General features: G+C 36.8%; 2 protein-coding genes and 1 pseudogene across 2 annotated transcripts; all 3 read right to left on the reverse strand.

Moving 5' to 3' along the window:
* Positions 1 to 926: 926 nt before the first annotated feature.
* LOC120138978 lies at positions 927 to 4002 on the reverse strand. Its single transcript, XM_039154348.1, has 6 exons — positions 3781 to 4002; positions 2733 to 2977; positions 2383 to 2641; positions 1750 to 1929; positions 1494 to 1649; positions 927 to 1335 (listed from the first exon to the last, which is right to left on the reverse strand). The coding sequence occupies exons 1-6, from the start codon at positions 3808 to 3810 to the stop codon at positions 1168 to 1170; spliced, it is 1038 nt and encodes a 345-aa protein (XP_039010279.1). The 5' UTR covers positions 3811 to 4002; the 3' UTR covers positions 927 to 1167.
* A 2814-nt stretch (positions 4003 to 6816) lies between these two features.
* On the reverse strand, positions 6817 to 11153 carry LOC120138975 (annotated as a pseudogene).
* Positions 11154 to 14044: 2891 nt separating this feature from the next.
* LOC120139004 lies at positions 14045 to 23224 on the reverse strand. Its single transcript, XM_039154360.1, has 8 exons — positions 23128 to 23224; positions 17782 to 22958; positions 17420 to 17670; positions 17197 to 17341; positions 16445 to 16619; positions 16036 to 16368; positions 15258 to 15943; positions 14045 to 14895 (listed from the first exon to the last, which is right to left on the reverse strand). Exons 2-8 carry the CDS (start codon positions 22849 to 22851, stop codon positions 14320 to 14322), a joined length of 7236 nt encoding a protein of 2411 aa, XP_039010291.1. The 5' UTR covers positions 22852 to 22958; positions 23128 to 23224; the 3' UTR covers positions 14045 to 14319.
* Positions 23225 to 24222: the final 998 nt, after the last annotated feature.

Genomic DNA, 24222 nt, shown 5'->3' on the forward strand with positions numbered 1-24222 from the left:
TAACTTAATTTGTTATATCGAAATATCAAAATGTTTCAACACAATGGGTCGGGTCGGGTCGGGTTTTTGGGCGACTCGACCCGAGAAGAAAGGGTTTTTCACCCGTGACCCGACCCGACCCGACGAAATTAAGGTTTCACCCGACCCGACCCGACCCGACCCGAATATATGACTTAGAAACCCGACCCGACCCGAAATAATAATAAAAAAAATTTATTCAATGAAAACAGTGACTTAATTGAAAAAAATTATATATGGAGGGACATTATTGTAATTATCCCTAAATATATAGGATAAAATTATATATATTTTCGGGTCGGGTCGGGTCGGATTTTTTTCACCCTAAACCCGACCCGACCCGAACAGTACATTTAAAAAAAACCCGACCCGACCCGAACCCGAATTTTTTTTAAAAAAATTCGACCCGATCAGGTCGGGTCGGGTCGGAACCCGTCGGATTCGGGTTGAGTTGCCATCCCTACACGTAAAGTCGTAACGTTTGTAACGTTAGGCACCAAGATAATTCAAAAAATAGTTTAAACACGTATTCGTGAAAAAAGAATATAGTATATGCACCTATTTTATAATTAAGTCATATATCTACATGATTTATTTCATTTTGATCTATACTTTCTCTCTCAAAATCTCAAACAATATTTACTTTTTATATACCGATATCTAAGAATTGAAGATAATTCTATGAATTGATAATAGAAATAAGTCAAATAAACACCACACCCATAAACATTGAAATACACATATCTGATTATCATTAGAATATAATTAAAAAGTTAAATATATTTGATCACCGGTCTCTTAGAAAGAATGTGTGTGCAGCACTGCAAGAGAGAACCAGAAAGGCAAAAGATTGATGCATATAACGTGATGAAAACACTGTTTATGGATGAACGATTGATTCACCCAAATTTCATTAGCTGGCATATACATGCTGTCTGTATTATCAATATAATTCAAAAAAAAAAAAAACTGCTACACGGTTCACTATGGTATAGAACACTCAAGTGTTGCCGGAATCATCGCCATCCTTTTCACAGCAACCAAAAATTTTCGATTCGGGAGTACGTCTGATAAGCATTCTGTAAAAAAGGAAAAACTCAACGGAAGATTGCATCCATAACCTTCTTTTTGTTAGCAAGGGAGTCATTCTTAGTAGTCAGCTTCGAGGAAACTCTTGTATCGTGTGCCGTTTAATGTCTTTACCACATCATCCCAGTTCTTCACAAAATCAGACAACAGACCTTTGTGTATTTTAACCTGTCGACTAGTCAATCCCGTCGGCGGAAGACCTAGAAACTCTTGAACATCTTTTAGTTTCTGTGACAAGCATGGAAAAGAATGACATAAACAAAGGCACAACTTGGCACAACAGCACTGCATAAGGGGGTGGCAAATCGTTTATTCTACGACATTTTGCTAAAAGCTGAAGTTCAGAAATATCGTAAATGTTTCACGAAAACTTGTTATATCCTTACTGTACTGTTTGTGATGAGATCCTCATAGTACAAAACCATGTGGCGGGTGCTATTGAAGTATTCTATAGCCTTGACAGCATCCATCTCTAGTTCTTTCAGATCACTTATTAATGATGTAGAGTTGATTACCAGCTTGTATCTTGAAAGAGCAGCTGCCTACATCAAGTGACCGGCAATAAGTTCAAGGTTCTCCAATGACAAAAAGGTCAAACACAACTGAGTGAGTCTGTGGTGGGATAGGGATAGGGACAAATACCTCTTCCTGTGAATGAACATGAGACTTGTGGGTTCCATTTAATAGCTTGGCATAGCGATCATATGAATTTGCAAGCAGAGAAACAATTCTCCGAAGCAAATTTCTTCGGAAGAGAAATATGGTAGACACTCCTTGACAGTTGAAGTATTCTACTATTTCTTTATGGTGCAGAATCAATCCCTGCATGAAAATACATCTAGCAGTTAGCTGTAGACCATAAAGCAGCTCCTGGGATTCAAATAATTTGCATCCATCATAAAGGATAATGGCCATCTTCAGGGTCTTCCGTGACGCTGCTTTTATGGTTAATCACTGTTATGGATTTGGAGACGCGAAAATCAGACATCTAAAACTAAGTACAGTTTTCTCCAATGATCCAGACAGATAAACAAGTAAACAAGCAAATTTGAATGGGGCAACTTTACTGAAATATCTAACCTGAAATTTCATCATAACTTGATTCAAGGACAATGAGAGGTCCCTGAAAAAAGCCTCAACAATTCTTTTTCTTTCCGGAAGGGAACTCATCGAACATTTTTTTATAGAAAAAGGCATCAAACGACATAGGAAAACAAATGTATACAATTGTAATGGAAAAATGACTATCTTGAATATTCAACTACATTTGTATACCTGATTCAGCATCCACTTGAAGCCAACAGCGGCAGAGCACTCATTCTTGGAAGCACTATTGAGCCAATCCAAATTGTAAACTTTGTCCAAAGTCTGTATAATTGTTGAAATGTTTTTCCTCCTATCCATTGGACAGAATATCTCCCCATTCGAGCTTATATTAATATGACTATTTAGCAAACTCTCAAACCATCCACTTCCAGACCTTTGCATCGACAATATGGCAAAGAATCGTACCGGATTTCGTGCGCATTCACCCCTGACAAAGTATGAATGGCAAAACCTCAGATAATTTTGATCAGAAAGAAAAAAATATATGAAAAACTAGAAATGGAAGTATTCTTGTTTACCTGCTAAAAGTTTCAGGTTTAGGGTAGTGCAAAGTAGGAATTACAGCTTCTACTTGCTCAGTAATGTCATTATCTGAAGTTGGATTCTGTATGACTTGAATGTTTTGAAATTTGAGCTTGGTAACAACACTTATCTGCTTTAAACAGACTGTGCAGATATAAATACCACACAATACAGCAAACAATAAAACTACTGTCCTTAAGAACAATGGAGATTTCTTGGGAGACTTTATAATTAGAGTATCCTGCATAGAAAAACACAAATATATATAACTGAAATCATCATAAAATTTATGGAGATAAGAAAGCAAGAAAACATTTTTAGTAGAAAATATATTGACCAGGGACGGACCGAACGGTGCTGGAGTGCGGTCGCACTCCCTGAAATTTCAAATTCTCAGGTAACTTAGGTTTTTTCTTTATATTTTATATCTATATCTAATTTCATCCTTCCTAAATTTTTAATATAACATCCTAAGATTGCACCCTGACACGAAATCATGTGTCTTTCCAGGGACAAGGAGAGAGATTTCAAACTGATGTAACTAGTAAAGCTAAAAGGTAAAGGTGCCTGGAAAAGATAGAGGAAAATAGAAAAAAGTTGAAACTCAACTAGTAGTTTTAACAGGAAAATAATACAATGCAGGTTTTAATTTTGAAGTGGAAGCTAATATTTATGCATAGAACTCCAAATTCACGCATACAAGAAACCATGAAAGTGCAAGAACAAGTGAAGCCAAAACCCAGATTCAAACAAGCAAAGAGGTCAAATAAAAATTATCCTTCACGAGCATCGAATGTTTTGTTTCGAATTAAAAAAACAGAAATATTAACTTAAATAAAAGAAAAGGTTCGAACAGGAAGTCAAGAAAAATCAGATGATTTCTTCAAAACATTGAGCTTTGGCATCATCCATCGACACAATCCAGGACCATCCGACAAGAATTTGATTCTTGTTTTTTTTTCTAAGCATTACAAAGAAACCAAGTAAGAACTGACCAAAGAAAAAGAAACCAGAAAGTAAAATGAAGTGAAGAGAAAAGGGTACCTTGTGAAACAAACAGATGTACTCGGCCATTGCTGTTTTCGCAGAAGCTGAAGCATCCCAAGAAAGAAAGGAGATTAAAGTACATATAAATTCACAAAGCCGAAGAAGAAAGAGGATGGTTCGTTGGAACCCATCTTGCTTCCCTTTGTATTCTCAGCTACTGAAACAATCCGAGGAAAGGAAGAAGAAGCCAAGGAGGAGGCGGCAAAATCCTTGTGAAGTATGGAGCGGAACGAGGTCGAGGCCTTTTTTTTTTCCTTGTTGCCTCGTGAAAAACAATGACACGAAAGAGAAACATACGCCTTTTTTCTTCTTGGTTTTCCTTAGTTTTTATATAAAATGTAGTTGTCTTGTTTAATATTATATTTGGTGTAAAAATGGCTGAAATCTGGTCAAGCGTAAGGCCCCACCCCTTCGATGCAATCACAGAGCGTACGGCCTTAGGGCGTGTCAAGTGGAAGGCATTGGGATTAGTAGGTGATTTGTCTTCATTAATTAAGCTTTGAATGTTTCAATAATTAAGCTTTGTTCCTCTCTCATTAACTAATTACTCCAATCTCAAACCAATTATGACCCAGTAAGCCATGCGTTAGCAACAACCACTTCTGTGGATTAAAACAGGGAAATTGGATTGCGTTGTTGATATGTCTTCATCAATCATTTTTCTTTTAGTTTTCGATTCAAACTTTAATAAATAATTAAGTTAATTTAGATTTCAAATTGTTATACTTTTGTACGTGATTTTTTTTTAAATTGTCGGTTCCACGTTAAGTCAAAATTTATATAGAAAGTTTATTAGGAGAAATTATATTACAGATTCGACTCATTACGTCATCTATGTTGTCAATAAATGATAATTACAAATTTTAAAATAATTTTTAAATAATCATCTACTTTTTATTTACATATAAGAAAGAAAAGACGTTGAAATTAAGATCATTTGTATTTTTTTAAATAAAAGACATATGAGATTTGAATAGGTAAAATTAAGTAATTACCGTTGACGAAATAATTAATTAACAAAATAGGACATCATCAAATTTATTTTAGAGTATAGGTTGTTTCCTATCATGCATGTAAAACTCGTAACGTGAAAGTAATGAGTTCGGTATAAATATATTTGAAAAATAGAACTCATCATATAAAATGGATTAAAATTGTATGGAATCCGTCTCTTTACGGGACTAGTTCCTAGCTCGTCACCCTAAATGACGAGTTTTACGTGCACCGTAATAAATAACACAGATCTCAAAATAATTCTCAATCACCCCTATTTTTCAAGAAAAAATTCCCGTCTATATTATTTCCCTAATTTTACCATTTGAGGGCTGGTTTAATTCCTTTTATTTTTACTTCATTTGGGAATTTATTGTTCTTATTTTTCATTTGTTTTAATCTTGTAGGATTTCATTTGGGAATTAAGTCATGTTTTTTTCTTCTTCGGGCTGTCCATAATATTGATTTTAAAATAAATTAGAAGAATCGTATCTAAAAAAATATTTAGATAAATTAGAATTACATGTTTTTTGTCTTTAATTTGCACTTAATATGATTTAGTCCTTATGTTTCATTTTGTTTTTAATTAGCTTCATTTCTCAGTGTTTTAATTGTATTTCAATCTTTTTTTTTTGAGATAAACCATTCATTTTATTTATTTATACCAGTATTATTTTGCTATAATATTATATCATATATATTTCTTATATTGTGTATTGTATAATATATATATATATATATTATAATTCATGTTTTTATATAGTATATTTTACATTAATACTGATTTTACATTTACATTTATATAAATATATGTGTGTGTGTGAAATTTTTCTTGTCTTACATGTATATTCATTATTTTCAATCTTATATCATTTGTATATTTTAATGAACATATTTTTATTAATATTTTAAACTTATATCATATATTATATATAGTTTTTTAACTATATCATGTTCATATTTTCATCTATTATATAGATATATAATTTTATGTTAAAATTGAGGTAACATCCTTTTACTAGAATAATTGAGAAGTAGTCTCTAAACTTATTAGAATACAATTTTTTCGATAGTTCGAGTTTAGAAGACATTTCCCCCCCTTCAAAAGAGTGAGTAATATATATTACTTTTTTATTATTATTAAAATTGAATTATCTAAAAAATGCGAGTAATGTTGATGTTTTTCGTATTTTAAATTAATTAGGTAACAGTTTCGATAGTTTAAATTAAAGGGGATATATACATATGATTCCCGACTATAGGCATTGTTTTGTAGGGTCTTTTACTATTGAAAGTTATAAAATAGTTTCTTAATTATTGGATGCTGCTTTGTTGAGTCCTCTGACTCTTAAAATTAATAAAATGGTCATTCGACTATTCATATATTACAAACTCGTCAATTTTCGTTAAAAACTTGGTGATCCTTTGAACTATACGTTAACATGCTTACTGGGAAGAATTGTTTGAGCTGAATTATATGGATCGAGTCTTTATTTACATTATGCCGTCAATCAGTACTTGAAACATTATATCGTCGAGTCAATGCTTGAAATATTATGTTGTAGAACCAGTGCTTAAAAGCAACAATGATTCCGATTGACATCATTAGAGTATGATTTTATCTTATCTCAGTCACTAAGTTAACGTCTAGCTCATACGATTGTCAATTTTTTAATAGAAAATGACGAGTTTGAAAAATATGAATAATCAAATAATCACTTTATAACTTTTAATGGTTGGAGGCTCAACAAAGCAACATCCAACAATTAAGGCCTCAATAAAACACCCTTTAGTTGAAGCACCATTTTTGTACTTTACCCTAAAATAAAAGGTAACATTTTCCTTAAAATGTGAGTAATATTGATATATTCGATATTTTAGTTAATCCATGTATTTGTTGTATATATTTTTGGATCCATTATTATTTGAACGTTCGGATATGAACATACCTATTTCAGCATTTTAGAAAATTAAAGAATGAATAATAATAATAAGAATAAGAACAAGAATAATAATAAAACTAGCTAGCAATCTCCAGACAGTATCTTTGATACAAACTAGTGTTGTCATCTTGCTAGAGTTGCAGATTATGGATACATAAAAAGATACTGTACATTGCAAATCTCACCATGGAGCCTTAACTTCTTTCTCAAACCTCAGCTCATTGGTTTCTGCTGTACATTGCACACTCTCGATTTCGAATCCGAACGTCTTGCAGGCATGCTTCAGCTCAGCGAGTTTTGCTTCAAGGTTTCTTATCTCATTCTCGGTCTGAGCTCGTTCTGTTTTAGCTTCAAAGTATCTCCTTGCTCAGCAGCGCCTTCCGACTCAAATGCAAGGTTTACCAGATGCTGTAGCCGAGTTCGTAAGAATCCGACATTTACGCCCAACAACTCAAACGCTTTCAATGTCTTGTCCCATCTATCAAATTCATCCCGAGATGTTGTGAGCTTGCAACCTCTAATTGCATCAGCGATTCTGACGGTTTCGGAAATAATTCCAACTTTAAATTTAAAACTTATACCCTGGATGATATTTTCATGCAGGAAAGCATTTTGACTACAGCATAGCTGGTAGTATTTACTGCGAATATCTTCCGAGAGCTTGGGATCTACAACCAAGCCATCAACCAATATGTTGTTCTCAAAACTTGTTATGCCTTTGAATTGACTTGTCGGCACGTTTCGCTTGAAATCTTCCAAAACTTCTGAACCAACTTCTTCACTATCATTTTCAGATTGCACTGCTGGCTGCCCGATGTTACAAGACAATCCCTGTAGGCCAGAACTCTTGTTCTTCTTTCGAACAGAAGCAAGTGGGAGAGGTTTCGGACATTTCCTCTTCTTACTTTTAGAGGCTGTTGGACAGTTTCTGCATCATTTAAAGTTTTCCATAAATTCGGTCATAATGCAAACAGTCTGACATGCAAAAACATGACAATTAAGAGACCTAAGAAAGTACCAATCAACTTGCCTGCATCACTTTGTTTTGTATGAGCATCCAAATTGAGGAGGCCAAGAGCCCCATCCAGTTCATTCAAATCATTTGCCCTTATTATGTATATCTACAAAAATAAGATGATATCTGTTGAGAGATAAGAGTAATACTAATGTAATCGAACTGCATTTACACAAGAATACATGCATTCAAGAGAAACATAACCTCTCTTCAAACATTGGAAGAAACCTGATGCATCGCATCCCCTTAAATTAATGCAGTCCAGGGTAATACGGTTTACTGAAGAGCCAGGTTAGAAACACAGTCAAGCAGTTCTTTTGTTTCATTGGTATAATGATTCGGAATAAATCTAATATGAACTCCACACTAGTTCTCTATCACCTACGGTTCCTATAGGAACTTTTAAAGTGCTGGCGTAGTTAGCTGGAACTAAGTCTATTTCTCTCTCCATTCCTCCTATAAATCAAGCAAACTTCCAAAAACAACATTTAAGTTTTTAAAGAGTGAGATAATGGCTTGATTTAGTACCATTGATCAATCTTGAGAAAACAATACATTCTGAATTGTACGATACGAGGATGTCCAACCTTTATCGCAATGTTACAGGCCAACCCCCTGACCTCATAATGAGGCACATACAAAGAATCTTTAAGAATCAGATTTCATATTCATCCCAACTACATCTTCAAGAATCAGGTTTCATAATTAGTCTTTTTAAGGTTCTTAACATAATTGCTAACAAAACCCACCGTATGTTCGAAAAGACAACCATGTTAACTTGGATTTAAAATATACAAGCATTAACATCCTCAGTTACAGCAGGAATCAGTGAACTTTTTCGCATCTGATGGTCTATCGGTGCTCTTTCATAACTAGTTAAAGGCAAAAATCTAGCTGATCAAAACCAGTTTTCTCTAGAAAGTTAAAGCAAAAACCTATATGAGAATGTCATTTGGTAATAAAGTTGATGTTCATGGCAAATTTTCTTGCATGGTAAGTGGGATAACCAATCCTTTAAGCTTACTAAAGATCTTATATGAGTAATGTTATACTTGTAAATTTACTCTACTTATGGTTCTAATCATGAATACTCCAACAAATGACTTTTGGGTATAACATTGATCATATGAAGATGCTATAGTAATAAAATTCATCACGCTTAAGTTATCAAGAGAATACCTTGTTTGTCTTAATAGGAATTAACTAAAGAAAACTTTGGCAAAGTGGAATAGGATTCTAAAACTTTTTCAAGGAGTAATGTCTAAATCAAAGAGTCAACATGATTAAACAAAATTCAGTGGACATTAATCCACGCTGAAAAGGACAATATATATGACTTATGCTACCCCCATGCTGAACTTTCTACGGAAGCCAATGTCAGAAGTACAGCACAAGAGGTACAATCCCAAAATGGATGGCATCCCTCTAGAGACAAAATCACTAAGGTTGTTGGAGGCGGCCTAGCACCTCGCAGCCTCCCCTCATTTTTCTATCCATATTTTCCTTCCATTGCGTTTTCTCTATTTTCCCAATAAAAATACATTCAACCATGTGTTTTACCAGCATATTTTATCAATATTAATATTATAACACATAATTATAATAGAATATCACATTTTAGGCTGGAGGGTCGGTCTCTAATCCCAGAACTAGAGCCCTAAATCATAGTGGATGCCCATCCAATGTTGAGACATGGAGAAATAAATCATACCTAGAACTTTCTTCTTAGTATTAAACTCCAATGATAAGTCAGAACTATCAACAGAAATATAATTACATTGCACTTAAGCAACGTAAACCTCAAAAGCTCAATAAAAATTGAAGGCCAAGAAGAATAGCTAACGGAAATGTAATTTAAACCATCACCTTGAACTTGGTTGGCTCAACTAACTGGAAGACCAAAACATCTCCCTCAAGCAAATTATTGGCACTACAAAACTGTCTCCAACCTGCACTCAATCCTGTTTTATCAGCATAGTATTTTACACAATATTGATGCCCACCTTCGTCTTCCAAAGTGACTGCAGTATCTTTCCTAGGTAAATGCATTCTACAGAACACCCCAGGAAGCCCCTGTGAAAAGAAAAATGATATGATCACAAGAAAAGGAAAAAATTTCACAGTTAATACAATTATACGAAGTGAATTCAGGCATTTGACAACACTAACCATCCAAAAACAACTTCCAACATGTGATCTAACCAAAGATTTTGCAAAACTGGGAAATTCAGGTTCTAGGTTTGATTGAACTTCCTCTGCACAAATCATAGCCGGAGACTTAATTTCAGGGGTGCATCTTCCATCACCGGCGTTATTTTTCATAGAGCTTCCAGAGGAAAAAAAAAATCATCAGATAATGAATCAAAGAGCAGTATAACTGTAAAACAGCGTATGTAAATTCCATCTCTTTTAGATACTTGACTAACCTTATTTTCATGCCCCCAGAATCCGTCACTGCCTGTCCGAAAATCTATTTGTTAGTACTAATTCCCATTTAATCACGTAAAAGACAAACAATTCTTGCTGGAAGTTTGAAATTAGAAATTCTCTCTTCTCGTCCATTCTATACGCCAACTAGTTTGGCATATTAAAATAAGTTTACCTCTACATCCTTGAATTTGTGCTTATAAGTTGCCAAATTTGTTATCAAACAAAATGTTTTCATTTGACACTTCAAAACAATATTTGAAATTAAAAGTAACAAAAGAAGGGGGGGACTATAAACCAAAACAATCATTCAAATATCGATGCTCTTAACAATGCATTTTGGAAATTTGAGATTGCAATTGAGTAGTTACACAATAAATATTAGTAACAGCAGTAAAAACTATTCAACAATTCTAAGGGAAGCAAAGAGAGTAAGAATAAAGGTTTTACAGGTTTGATTATGGTCTCGGATTGGCTCTTCTTTAGCTTCAGTTTTTTCTCAGTTGACGCCTTTGCTTTCTTCCTATTATTTGTCTTCTTATCCTGCAAAAATAAGATATAATGCAATGCAAATAGTTACCAATCCAGCAAAGACAGTACGGAACCTTCTTTTTTTGTTGTTGTTGAAGAAACCTACAGCAGCAAGTACAAGATCTAACTTATTTTCCTATAGTTTCTGTCATTTTCCTTCGAATTCCAGCTAAACAAACAGAAAGCAAGAAGGAGAGGAAGAAGAAAAGAGAGACCGGAGAAGAAGGGTGGAGCGTAGGAGTGAGGGGTGAGTGAGCGAGGGTGAAGTCTTCTTCGCCAGCAGATTTGAGTTTCCGACCAGAAAACGACGTCGTTCTTTTAAGTATCTCTACAGCTTCCTTCTTCACCCTTTGATCCATAACAAGCAATTCAGTTACGAAGCAAGCAGGGATTCCAAAGAAGAAGTAGATGCTATATGTTTCTCGCCCCCTCGAATGCAAGGGCTTTGTTTTTTCTTTTCTTTTCTTTTCATTTTAAAAAAAAATATATATAGAGAATTTTTTTATAATAAATAATAATATTGTTTGGGTAAATTATATATTTAGTAACTAAACTTTAATCTCTCTCCTATGTTACTCACCGTTTTGTCACTCAACCGTTTTGTCTCTAACCCCATGATGATATGACATTTTTATTATTTTTTTCTCCGTTAACCCCAAAAACGCACTGCAAATCTCCATGAAGAATTTGTCAACGACATAGGCCGGACATGTGAGGCAAGAATAGTAATGAAGAACCTCTTCAACGTTGAGAACATGATTGGCATTGCTCACATTCATCGTCTCCATCTCCTTAGCTTTTGCGCCGCTGAAAACTCTCTTCTTCTCTTTTTGGCTCCTCGTTCTAAACTCATCGATGTCCTCTCTTATTTTCCTTGTCATTGTTGGAGTCCGACGTTTAAGTGAACTCGGTGTAGAACTTTTCAAGGTCTTGGTAAGTATGGAGATTTGTTGCAATGAGAAGAAGCTTTGGTTAAGGTTCAACTTCGCACTCAATGTTGAAGAAAGACTTGAAATTTCATAAAGTTGTTCGAAATAAGGTTTTGGTGTCGGAACTAGGATTTTTAAGCAGTATTGTTAAATGTTTCTGTTGGCGATGAATCAAGATGTACTGAAACTTTTCTTTATACAAATAAGAGAGACTAAAGGGTACTTTGCTTTCCTCTTCTATCTTTTTTTGTAAAAAGAATCTGTAAATTGCACGTTAATGAATCAATGGTTCCTCCTCAAATAGCAACTGAAGGAATTGCAAGTGTTTCTGTTTCTAGCTCATCCAGTCTGATTATAACTTTCCTACTGTTATAATTTAAACTACCCTTCTATCCTCAAGCAAGGCAGCCAGCTTCCACTGCACCATCTCCTTCAGGAAGCCAATAAGATCAGATTCTCCTCGTCTCACACCGTCGACAACACTGATTTTCCCTTGGCATTTCTGCAAGCCCAACTGAGCTCCTGCTTCCAGCTCAAAACCGGTCTCAACACCTTACAAGCCCGCAAAACCAACCCCCAAATACATTTATAATAAGCACAATCAAAGAAAAGGTACGAGTCTCAAGCTCGTTCAAACACATCCATCAATATTGGAACCAAAAGGAATAAGACGGTTCCTCGTGGGAAGCCTATCCAAGATCGCCATCCATGCGATCATCGAATTCTTTGGATATGACCCGAATGTCACACCAATTTTCCCCAATGCACACGGATCGCATTCACAGCGACGTTGAAGCATCCTTAAGAAAGCTAAAAACCGAGATCACCTTAAGCCGTTGCTGCAGCAAGCTTGCCCACGCCCAATTACCCCGAAATCTGCCAAAAAGAATGATCTTGCACAACATATAAGTGAATCCAAGCAACTTATGTCGAACCATCATTAAGAAGAATTTTTTAATTAAAATATAAAATAATTTAGAAAAACTATTTATAAATATAAAAATAATTTATGTAGCAGTATTCAAATTCAATAAAATGATTTTTAAACATTATTTTTCAAAAAAAATATTTCCATTTTTCAGAATTTATTTTGAAATCAATAGACTCTAAAATTCAATTTATTGGATTATTCCAGTTCCGCTCCACATCATCATAAGTGATGTTTCATATATAATTTGAGTGGAACTTGGTTAATTTTGAATTATGATCTCCTTAAATCTCCAAATCTCTTCCTAAATCTCTAACACATTGTACACTGCACGAATTTAAGATTATTATCAATGACTGATTATTAGCACTTGCCGATTACAACACTTTTCGACTGTCAGAAAATTTTTGGAACATTACAAATATAGTTTTTGTAAAAAAGTCACATATATTAACAGTGGCGGAACTTGGTAATAGAGTTTGGGGGACTAACTCAAAATTTAAAAACTTTAGAGGTTAAAATTAAATTTTCAAAAAAGATTGAAGGATTCAATTTACATTTTTTTCAATAAAAATATGTTATCTAACTAAAATTTTTGAAAATTTGAGAGGCTTAATGAGAATTTTTAAAAACTATTGGAGGGATTTAATTAAGAACATTCAAAAATTTAAAAGCTTAATCTGAATTCCTAAAAAAATTTGGGGCCAAATTAATTTTTTAAATATTAAGAGTCAAAATTACAATTTTTGAAGTTTTGAGGAGGCTATTTCCCCCCACTAGCCTTCACTGTGTTCCGCCCCTGTATGTTAAACCTAATGGAATCACCAAAATGCTTTCACATTAAAAGAAAATTAGTTGAAAATTTTAAACAGATAAAAAAGAAGACGAAGAGATTGAGAAACTTGGTGAAAGGAAAATGAAGGAAAAATTGATAAAACTTACAAATATGGAGGATTAAATTATTCGGAATTAAGATCAAATTGACGAAATATGTAAGTATTAAGGATTGAATATATTATTATATCAATTAAAATGGTGACATCAGTAATTTTATTAATAACTTAACATAATGTGACCAAAACAAAAACATATTAATAATTAGATGACTTGGGTGTGTAATTTACTAAAATAATCCCGGGTTCCATCCCCTTCTATTGAAACATTTTATGGAACATTAAGTTGGAGCACGACTAGTACCACTGCGCCCAGCAAAAGATTTTTTTTTATTAGCATGCGGTGACTAAAGATGATATTTGTTTTGACTCTCAATTATTTTCTTAAAAGAGAATGTTTATAATATAATACTCGAACCCAAAATCTCAGTTATTTTGTTCAGAAAATATAATACTCGAACTCAAAACTTCAAAAGATAACAATTATCAGAATCGTGCTCGGCAAAAGATTTAAAATTGAATTTGTTGGATTAGTCTAGTGTGGCTTCATAAGTGATGTTTCATATAAGATTTGATGGAACTCTCTGAAATATGATTAATAAATGAAGGCTCCTCCACACAAACAAGAGGTAAACGTCAACTAGGCACACCAAATAAATCCCCAGATCTCTTCCTAGCTAGAAATCAAAACTGCTACTTATTAACCAGTATAGCAAATATTCATCTGGGAAACCAACTTAGCAATTTGATAGCTTAGCTCCTACTGGTAAAATTCCAAAACCCAGCATTTACCAAATGCTCCACTCCTTCAACCTATTTCTGACTTTAGTCCGATAAGCTTCTTTTGCTTATTTTCCCATCATCATCATCACCATCATCATGTTGATGTCCCTTTACTGGTTTGTTTAGCCACATAAATCTGCTTTACCTTGCCGTACTTGTCTCCAACAACGGATTGGTTTCTTCCTTGGAACCCCATTCTTCGATGACTCCATTCACCCGAGCCGTTCTTTGGTGAAACTCCACTTCCTCTCTGATGACCGTACCCGGATGAATTACAGTAATTCTGGGAAGGTGAGATGTTCTTTCGTTGGGAAGATGGAGACTTGACCGCAGAGATTGTAGTCTGGCAATTACTTTTAATACCACCACCATTTTGGCCATCAGTATTGCCAGTATCTGCAACTTCAGTGAGGGACAAGCTTTTAGGAACGTGTTGTGCAGAAGTGGTAGCAATGGTGGAGCTAGATGCTTCCACCAACCCTAGTTCATCAGGCAACTGGGTGAAGGTTGCTTCTGTCGTCACAGGAAATTTCAGATTGGCGTCAGAGGCTGATGTTTGGGTCTCGAGGAATCTATCGCTAGCCAATGACTTGTCAACAGGAGGGACATGTCTGAACCCAGAAGGTAGTACAACAGCCTGTTGCTGCAACGGAAATGATGATGGAACAGCCTGCAGAAGTGAAGTAGGAATGTGAGACCAAATACTTTGGACCGGCATGTCTGTCGTGGACTGAATTTTTTTTTTAAAGGTGTGCATTATCCAGGTCAGAGAAGTTGGGAAAATGAGTTTTAAACCGTCAAACCAAACAAAACATGCCAAAAAACTACGACATTTCTTATCATCCAGTATTAAAAATGCACCAATTAAATAAAATTCAGTTCAAAAGCATTGATTACTACTTCCAGAACATCCATATCAGCAACTCACTTCTGAGCAGGAAACACAAATTAATTTGGAAAAAAAAGGGGAGGCTAGGCTCCCCAAAAAAAATGCATTCATGAAGCCAATACCTTGAGGTTTGGTGATTTTACCTGGAAAGGAGACACATCAAACATGGCAAGTGGAGAAGCCATGGGCAGAAGAGGCGAACCATGGCCAGGGGCAAGATGCTGGATTTGAGCAGGCATGTTAGAAGAATTATGCTGTGATGATGCCATGTTCAAATTGTTCACATCCCCTTCACCAATGGCTGAAGAAGCAGGCTTGTTCTTCCAATCTGGTTGCTCGCCAGATGGGATGTAGGTTGCACCCATGAAACTTAGTCCAAACTGTCCAACAGGAGCAAAATGGTTATACACAAACATATGGGGTGAGCCTTGAATCCCAGGGATACCTCCAGGTCGGGGGATAAAATGGCCAGTGAATCCTGTCGCAGGACCATAGAAGGAATCTACTCCAGACGGGCATTGATGCCAGGTCCCTAGGGGACCTGAAGCCGGCGAGCTACTCTTCTGAGGCTGCAATTGACTAGATGAAGATTCCTCGTGTGGCCCAAAGGCAAAAATTGGACCCCCAATCATGGGGTTCATCTCGTAGAAGGGGACTTGTGAAGGATGGCCTCCAGGAATATGAGAAATCATCTGGCTTGAATTCTGTGGACTAGGTAAAGGTGGCCACAAAGATATTGGAGGATTCTCAACAGAAAGATCTGCAGGAAGAGAAACACTGAGAGACTCTTCTGCCTTGGATTGACTTGCTAATTGCTGACTACAACCAACTGCAAAGAAAAAAAGCCAACAAAGTTATTAACATCAGCACAATGAAAAACATACATGGCTCCTGTGACTGCAGACTATTATAATTAAAAACATGCACCGATAACATCAATGGCTGCACCTCCAAAACCTCTATCATCTGAAGCAGAAACAGTACAGGTACTCATAACTTTCCCAACAATCTCGTCATTAGTAATAGCTGCAACAGCAACAGCAGAAGCAGCTGTTTCGGCTTCAGCTCCACAATCTTCCAAATGAAGACAAGATTCATTTGAGTTCTTTTTCTCAAAGAAAAAGCTACAATCATTCTCGGCTTCATAAACATGGTGAGACATTTGAATTTCTGATCGAGATGGACCTGGATGGCCAATACCATGTGAAGCGACACGAACACCAGAAGGGAGAACTGTCGGAGATGTAACTGCTCCTGTATAAACGACAATTTAGGCCGTATCAATAATTCTAAAAATCTATATAATATCAGAAAAAAATAATTCACCAACCAAATTGTATTTTCTCCCCAGCAAACAAAGTATTTAGTGCACTTGCAGCAGGAGATGACTTTCCCTTCAATAACATGCTAGGATCCATAATGGGGCTAGTATGATCTCCAAAAGGTGCACAAGTATCAACTTGAGAAGGCTTCAATGCATCATCAAGTTGGACCTGTGTCAGTACCTACATGTTGCAGCCAAATTCATCTTAGAATTTCTCAGATTTACCGTCCAAACAATTAAGAAAGAATAGCAGCATCTACAAGCAAAATAATCCAGGATAAACTCAAACTAAAGTCATCAATAAATAAATATCAGACCGACAAGCCAGAAAATAAATGACAGTTCAATCATGTTTCATAATGTTAAGTTTAATCATTCGCAATCTAGAATGGAGATGCACACAAGAGACATGCGTAACATTAAAAATTAGGGCCCCACACATGCAGAACTCCTCCAATCCTTAGTTAAAGATGTTGAGGAGAAGTTGAAAGCAACAAAAAAAAATAGGAAGGCATGCATGTGAAATCAATCTGATTCCAAAGTAATAATAAAAATAGCATAGACCATAGGAGCTATGCAGGTCAGATCAGTCAGAATATAAAACAAGAGGAGAATAGAGATCCCATGAAAACTGGTGAGAAGATGCACAAAAGGCAAAATTGAGAAATAATCAGAATCCAAAGAGTCTAGCAGATCTAGAAACAGAGGGCAACACTAAACTCCTACAGAATCTAATATGCCAATAACTGTAATCAAACCTGCTGACTGGTGCATGAATTACCCCACAAACCCAGAGATGTCTGAACATTATCAAGAACCTTATGGTCGCTCTCAAACATGAAGCCTGCTCCTAGGTTGGGTCCACAACCAGAGGCGGCTGGAAGGGAGCTTGTCTGGAGTGACCTGTAGAAAATCATCAGATTTAGCACTTTGCATGCATAGTTTTTATTTGTACATCACCGTTTCAAGATAGGTATATACTTCAGTGCATGCGTTCTTATATCGGCCTGTGCATCAATTTTAGTGGCAGGAGTGCCAATTGGAGCCAAGGGTTGGGATACTATGGTTGCAACGAATCCTGTTGCTGGTTCATTATTTGACAGATTACGTCCCTCAGTGGTGACAAAATCAGAGCCGACATTTTCCGTTTCTTCGCCACTTGCTGAAGCAGTTCTATGGGAGCATGCCGAGACAGTGGACCTTTGTGGAATTGATAGAGGTTTCCTTGGCATCTGTTCAATAAAATAAAAAGTATGATGGTGAGAAACATGGTCATATTGCACTGAACCAACAAAAAGAAAGGGAACATCTGACTGTAAAATCATGAATAAGTGCATAACAACCTTCGTGATCCGAGACTTTGCTTTGATTTCTTTTTCTCTCTGCTCACGCCTGTCATTCAGCATTTGCCTCTTTGATCTGACCTCAATGAAGTCATCTCCATCACTGGCTGCTTCTATTCCAGGTTGCTCAAATATGCGCACAATGCCACTTTCCAAAGGAGGATCTACATCCTTTTCAATGTCCCTCTTAAGATTACTTTCTTCAGAGTGTGGGACATTCAAACTCCTCATCAATGATTCTTTTCCCAACCCCTTTCCATTCCTGTTCCCAGAATTTATCTGCAGATAACTGCCCAGAACTGAAGTAGAATATTCTGATTCAACTCTCTGCTTCGACTTATTCAAAGTGACTTTCCTCACCCCTTCTCTTGTAGAAAATCCAGAACTCTCATTGGCACTTGACTTCTCAGCCAGCTCAACTTGATTAATTTGGTTTGAAGAAACCATTCTAGAAGACTGCTTCTTATCAGAATTTTCCTTAATTTTAAACTCAGTCCGAGGACGCCGAGCCCTCCTTTGATATCCAGTAGACTCTTGGCGAGAAGCCTCAGAAGATGGAAAAGCAGATCTTGGACCTTTAACTGCAAAGGCGTACTTTTTCCCCCTATTACTATAAGTTTGACCTCTTACTCCACTTAAAATTTTATCTTTCGGAGCTGACTGGGATGATGTCAGAACAGTTTGAATGTCACTGCCAGATTGTTTAGAAGACAAGGGTTTGGAGTCCCCGCAAACTGAATTCTGGTGCCCCTGATATTCTGAAAGGAAACTTGAGTCTGACCAAGTTGTATTCTCACCAATATTTAATATCCCTACATGACCATGTTTTGTCACAACATTCTCTCTGTTTTCTCTGGCTGGTATGGAACTTTCCTCTTTCAACACATTCCCATGTGATAAATCCCAAGACCTTGGAAGACCCGACTGATTTTCCAGAAGAGATGAAACTTCAGTTTTTATTAGATTAAGCACAGAAGTATCTTGACTGGACTGCTGAAAAGGGATTCCAGGTTTCTGGTTGAGGGATAAGTTAGCTGAAACATTTGGGTGGACAAAAGACAGAGATTGTGGAGCCAACGGCAGCATACCCTGGGAAATAGGAGATGTATATCTTAACTGACCAAATTGAAAGAGAGGACGCTGTGATGTGTGCATTTGGCCGGAAGATTGTCCAACTCGAACCTCAGGATGCAAATTGAGAGGCATTGAACCAATCTGTAGGGAAAGAACTGGGGAAGGTATTAATGTAGGGCCTGAAAACAGCCCAAATTGGAGTTTTACAGGTACTTCATCCTTAGTTGGAACAGAAGCATTAGGTGTGCCACTCAGACCAGATGTTGAATTGGAAGCAGTTACGACAGAATAGGGGAGAGTATGCTCAGCCAACCCATTGGAGCTACCAGTAGCATCCACATTATCCATTACCTCACATGATTTAGGATCAGCAGTAGGTTGAATAACAAGATCCTGCATTGGCTTCTTAGTTTCCTGGAAAATTCTAGAATTATCTAAACTCCCTTGGAAAGATGAATCCATGGACTGAAGGGGTTTTCTATCACTATTTATCCCATCAAAAGATGCCTTCTCTTCTACAGTGCCAACAGAAATCTGAGATATTGAATATGCAGAGTCCTCCTTCCTCGAACTTTCATCGAACTCGTCATTTGGGATGCTCACCTCAACCCCCTCATTGAAGCCTAACACCAAGTTGTCCATCATGTCAGGAGACTGCTTATCCTCTAGATGCATTTCATTGAACTCTTGCATCAGATCAACATTACCATCATCTTCTTCATGCACTTCATCTTCTTCCTGGTATCCATCTTCATCCTCATCATATTCTTCTTGCACCTGCAACTGTTTATTATCAATAGGCCATTCATCATCTTCACCAGCAGAAATAGAACTTGAGGCAATCTGAACATTCTCTTTCCCAGCTTCAACGGTAAAGGGTTCAATCCCCTGCACTGACAACCCAGCCTCTTTACCCTCCTCAACAGATGATACAGTAGAATCTCCAAACACATCTAACTCATCATGAGAAAGATGTATTGGGGAATCTGGGGGGCTTGAAACAGATAGGGATGACTGTGAGTCTTCCACTTTCTGGGCTTCATTATTGGTATTATCAGTTTGACGAACTAAAATTTTATGCTGTCCAAGATCATCTTGACGACCACTATCATAAACTCCCTCCAAGCCAAATCCACTTCTTCTTGCATGAGTAGATTGTCCCTCATTTTCTTGGAATGTCGAGGGACCAGGACACACATTCTCACCTCTATATGAGGTTTTCTGCATTGAAGACACAGATGGAGGAGGCAAAACACGAGGCTGCTTCACAGAATATCGTGACCTCCCAAAGGAAGAAAGCCCATCGACTTCAGGATTGTTATAGAATCTCTCAGGGTTAGGAGGATAAATAATACCACGACAATGCTGCCCCCGTGGCGCATCACCATAATTCTGAGCTAGATTGTCATGATATCCAGATTCAATCGCAGTATTCCTGCCGTGGCAGTCACCATCTGCAGAAACATTCAAACTCTGAAGAACCTTCGGCTGACCAAAATCATCCATGTGGGACTCCGGAACCCTTAGTTTATAGTAAGGCCTAGAAGAAATGTATGGGGTTGCTCCATAAAAATCTTTCCTTGGAAAAGGTCTACCACCAATATCTCGCCTGGGGCTACGGTTACCATTTTCTGTCTCATGACCAGTGAAAGCAGAGCTGTTTCCATTTTCAAATACATCTCTCCTCCATGAATTAAAGGGCTTAGCTCTATCTGAAAATTCCGAAGCACTAGAGAAGTGAGGATGAGAAGTCATTTCAAAGGATCTATTTAGACCAGAAGAATCTGAAGATGCTGAAGTTGTTATTCTTTCGACCATCCTTTCAGCATCTTCCCAATCACTCACATCTGTTGCTTTTGATGCGTCTCTTTCTTTTTCCATACCTGAATTTTTCTCATCTGCTCCAGCAGATATATTACCACCACTCTTACATGTGTCAGCCTGCCTCTTGGCAATCCTTTCCTCCAACTCTAAGAGTTTTTGTTTAGCAGCCTGTTTCCTCCTTTCCTCCTCCATAAGAATCCTGTGTTTTTCTTCTTCTCTGGCAATCCTCTGCTCTTCTTCCCTTTGTAAGGCTTCCAACTGCTCTTGTTCAGCTCTCCATGCAGCTTCCCTAGCTTCTTCTTCTATCCTCCTCTGCTGCTCTTCTTTTTCCCTTGCCAACTGCAGTCTATCCTCTTCTTCTCTACGAGCTTCCTCCAAAGCTCTTTCTTGTTCTGCAACAATTCGCTGCCGCTCCTGCTCCTGCATATTCTGCACTCTCTCGAGTTCAGCCTCAAATGATTCTCTGACAGGGTCAAGAAAATCAGTTTGCTTGTGCACATCTTTCCTCTTTATGACCCCAACAAGATTGCTAGCAAATGGGTTCCTTCCATCAAATCCAGTAGCCCCAAAGTCCTTCAAGAAAGGGTCTTCCAAATATGGTTTTTCATTCTTGGACAAAGGACGTTTTGCTATACCAAGATTTAGTCCAGGGTCATTAGCAGGAAATCTTTTACCACCATAAGAAGAAGATTTTGATAAGGAGCTATTATAGAAAGCATCACCTTTGTATCTATTGTACTGTTCATTGCCGTAATGGTCCCTTACATTCCTTTCAGTTGTGTTGATCCAAGCTTGTTTTTCTCCATTTCCATAACCGACATCCCTTTTTCCAATATCATCCCTAGCATTGTCCCTTGACGGCGACGAAATATATTTACTCTCCTTTTCTTTGCTCCCACTTGAAGACATTGATCCAAAAGCATTTTTGTCACTTGCAATTTCATGAGAACCAATTCTCTCTTTACGAAGAGGGGAAGAAACTCTCCATGAATTTCCTTCACGCCCTTCTCTGCTTGGTACTTTTCTATTTCTTCCATAAGGGTCCAATTTAGAGACTTCAGAGGAAGGAGTTCGTCTGGTTTCATTATCATGCTGTCCCCATTTGTCTAAAGGACTATGTGCTGGCCTGTGTGGCAGCACACCAGCCCTTGGCATATCGATAGCTCTATCCCAGTAGACTTCCTTTTTTGAATATCCATGATCCCTTCCCCGATCTGTAAAACCCTGACCTGTATCACGTTCATCATCAGCCCAGTCAGATCTTGGATTCAAGTGAACCAGTGGAAGTGGAACCGGAAAATAATCATCAGGCTTCTTGCCTTGCTCTAATAAACGAGAACCAATTACACCATGTCCTTCACTACCATTCTCACTCAAGCCATTGTCAGCAGCAATTCTTCCTGAATGCAATTGAGGGCGCATATCAATAACCGAACTCGAACGAGAACCATCCCTTTGCTCATTAGACAGCTCCCTTGCCAATGGCTTCTGTTTCTGACACAGACCATCCTTGTGTTTCTTTTCAGTCCCTGATACAATAGGCAAGGCTGCCTTCAATGAAGGAAAATCCTCTCCCCGCAACACTGTAGCTTTATCCAGAGGCGGAAAACCTTGAGTTGAAGCAGACACTGAGATATTTGGCCCTACCAAACACAGCCTAGCCGAAGGTGATACAGGAACACCACAATTTCCCCTACTTATGCCATCATCGATATTGGAACTCTGATCAACCCCAGAATTCACATGATTACCATGCCACCCTTCTTTCTCCTGCAAAACGACTGTAACAGGCTTTGTCCATCCCATCCCGGATGATGTAGGTCTTGGCCCATTCCCCGAAATCCCACCACCGGCAGGCATGCCACTAGTCCCCAGCGAATCAAATCTTTCATGTTCCTTCCTCATGGATGGTAAATTCAAGGGGGGTGGAACAGATAACTTGGGCCCAGCCTTTTGGGAGCTCCGAGGTCGCGAAAGAACCACCATTCCTCCCCCTCCTCTGCCACCAGCAACGGTCCGACCCCTGTTCGACCCATAAGAACCTGAATAATGTGAAGGGTAGTGATGTTTAGATGATTGTTGGCCATAGGACTTGTTCAGGTTGACTGAAACAAAGTTATTCCCAACTCCGCAATATGCCATCTGAGGGTTAGAGCCGTCATATTTACCCATTAGATGGAATCCGATAGATCCCTAACCCTAGATTTTACTTTCTTCAACAGATCTCTCGTAGCAAATCAAATGATCAGACAATAGATCAACCAATACCCTAACACTCCCTGATAAAAATAATAAGAAAAACACCAAAAATAGTTAATAAATTAACAAAATATATCAGTTTGAAAGCAGTAAACAAACGAAAAAGTTATTACAGTTTCTGATTAGGATTTCAGCATTGATGAGAAGCTGCGAAACGGGAAGAAACTGGAGTGAAAGCTAAAGGCGTACCTCATGGGGGCGCAGAGACGATGGAAGCTAACACCAGAGAGAGCCAAAGAAGAAAGAATACGAGGAAATTAGCTCTATGTTTCTTTTCTTTCTTTCTTTTTTTCACACAATTTACAATATTAAACGAAGAAAACAAAACGCTTAATATATGTTTCATATGCTATACTTTTAATTTTTTTTATTATTTATTACTACTTCAGTCTCTCATATTTTTCTGTTTGAAAACATGATATGCCTAATAAATTGTTGTCATTTATAATAAAATCTAAAATATATAAAACCCATAAAAAACATTTTTTCTAAGTAATTTTAAAAAATTTCATTTTTAAAAAAATCATAATTAGTTTTATCAAGTTATTAGTGTTTTTGAAAATATAATTTACTTAACTTTTTATAAAAAAAATTAAAAATAATTACTTAAAAATAGAAAAGTATAAAAAAACTTGAGCCTTTTTTTCAGATTTCCTAATTTTAAGATTTCATATCTTTTATTTTTAAAAGTATTTAAAACTATAATAATTTTTGACAAAAGAATATTACTTCCAAAAATATATCACGAGTGTTTTTTTTAATCTTATACATTTTTTTAATATTTCTAGAATTTGATTTTTCTTTTAATTTTTGAATCTTACGATCATTATCGTGTTACGAAATTGAAACTAAGGATGTCGTTTGCACCAAGCATGCACCAGAGATGGAACATTTTTACAACCAAGGTCCATGATGGCATTTGAGAATGGTTTATAAGTTGAAGCAATTACGTGGTAAGGTTAAGAATGTAGCAATGACTGTGAGGAATGATTATGAATTTGTATGATATGGTGATCATCCTAGTTCTTAGTGCTTTTCTCAATGTCATGGTATCTTGTGTCATAAGGACAGGACTAATAATTTTTAACGAGGGAGCTAGGGTTACAAAACTTGTAATGAAACTATAATCTGTATGATTTATGGGCAAAATAACAAACTTCATCTATTGTTTTTACTGAAGTAGGTTAGGCTGTAATGAAGTTCTAAATTTGTTTACATTACAATTACAGGTTTGGGGAGGTAACCCAGCCGAGCTTCTAAGAAAGCTAACAGAAGAAGAGATGG

This window comes from Hibiscus syriacus, unplaced genomic scaffold (assembly GCF_006381635.1).
Source record: "Hibiscus syriacus cultivar Baekdansim isolate YM2019G1 unplaced genomic scaffold, ASM638163v2 tig00110718_pilon, whole genome shotgun sequence".
NCBI lineage: Eukaryota > Viridiplantae > Streptophyta > Magnoliopsida > Malvales > Malvaceae > Hibiscus > Hibiscus syriacus.

Bases quoted from the DNA above. Each gene is read 5' to 3' on its own strand.
- LOC120138978 (XM_039154348.1), bottom strand. From the start codon at position 3,810: ATGGCCGAGTACATCTGTTTGTTTCACAAG. The intron at 2,978-3,780 runs GTACCCTTTTCT...TTTTCTATGCAG, and splicing joins ACATCTGTTTGTTTCACAAG to GATACTCTAATTATAAAGTC. The intron at 2,642-2,732 runs GTAAACAAGAAT...ATACTTTGTCAG, and splicing joins AAACCTGAAACTTTTAGCAG to GGGTGAATGCGCACGAAATC.
- LOC120139004 (XM_039154360.1), bottom strand. From the start codon at position 22,851: ATGGGTAAATATGACGGCTCTAACCCTCAGATGGCATATTGCGGAGTT. The intron at 16,620-17,196 runs GTTTGATTACAG...TGCAACATGTAG, and splicing joins ATTCATGCACCAGTCAGCAG to GTACTGACACAGGTCCAACT. The intron at 15,944-16,035 runs GTTTTTAATTAT...TTTTCTTTGCAG, and splicing joins CATTGATGTTATCGGTGCAT to TTGGTTGTAGTCAGCAATTA.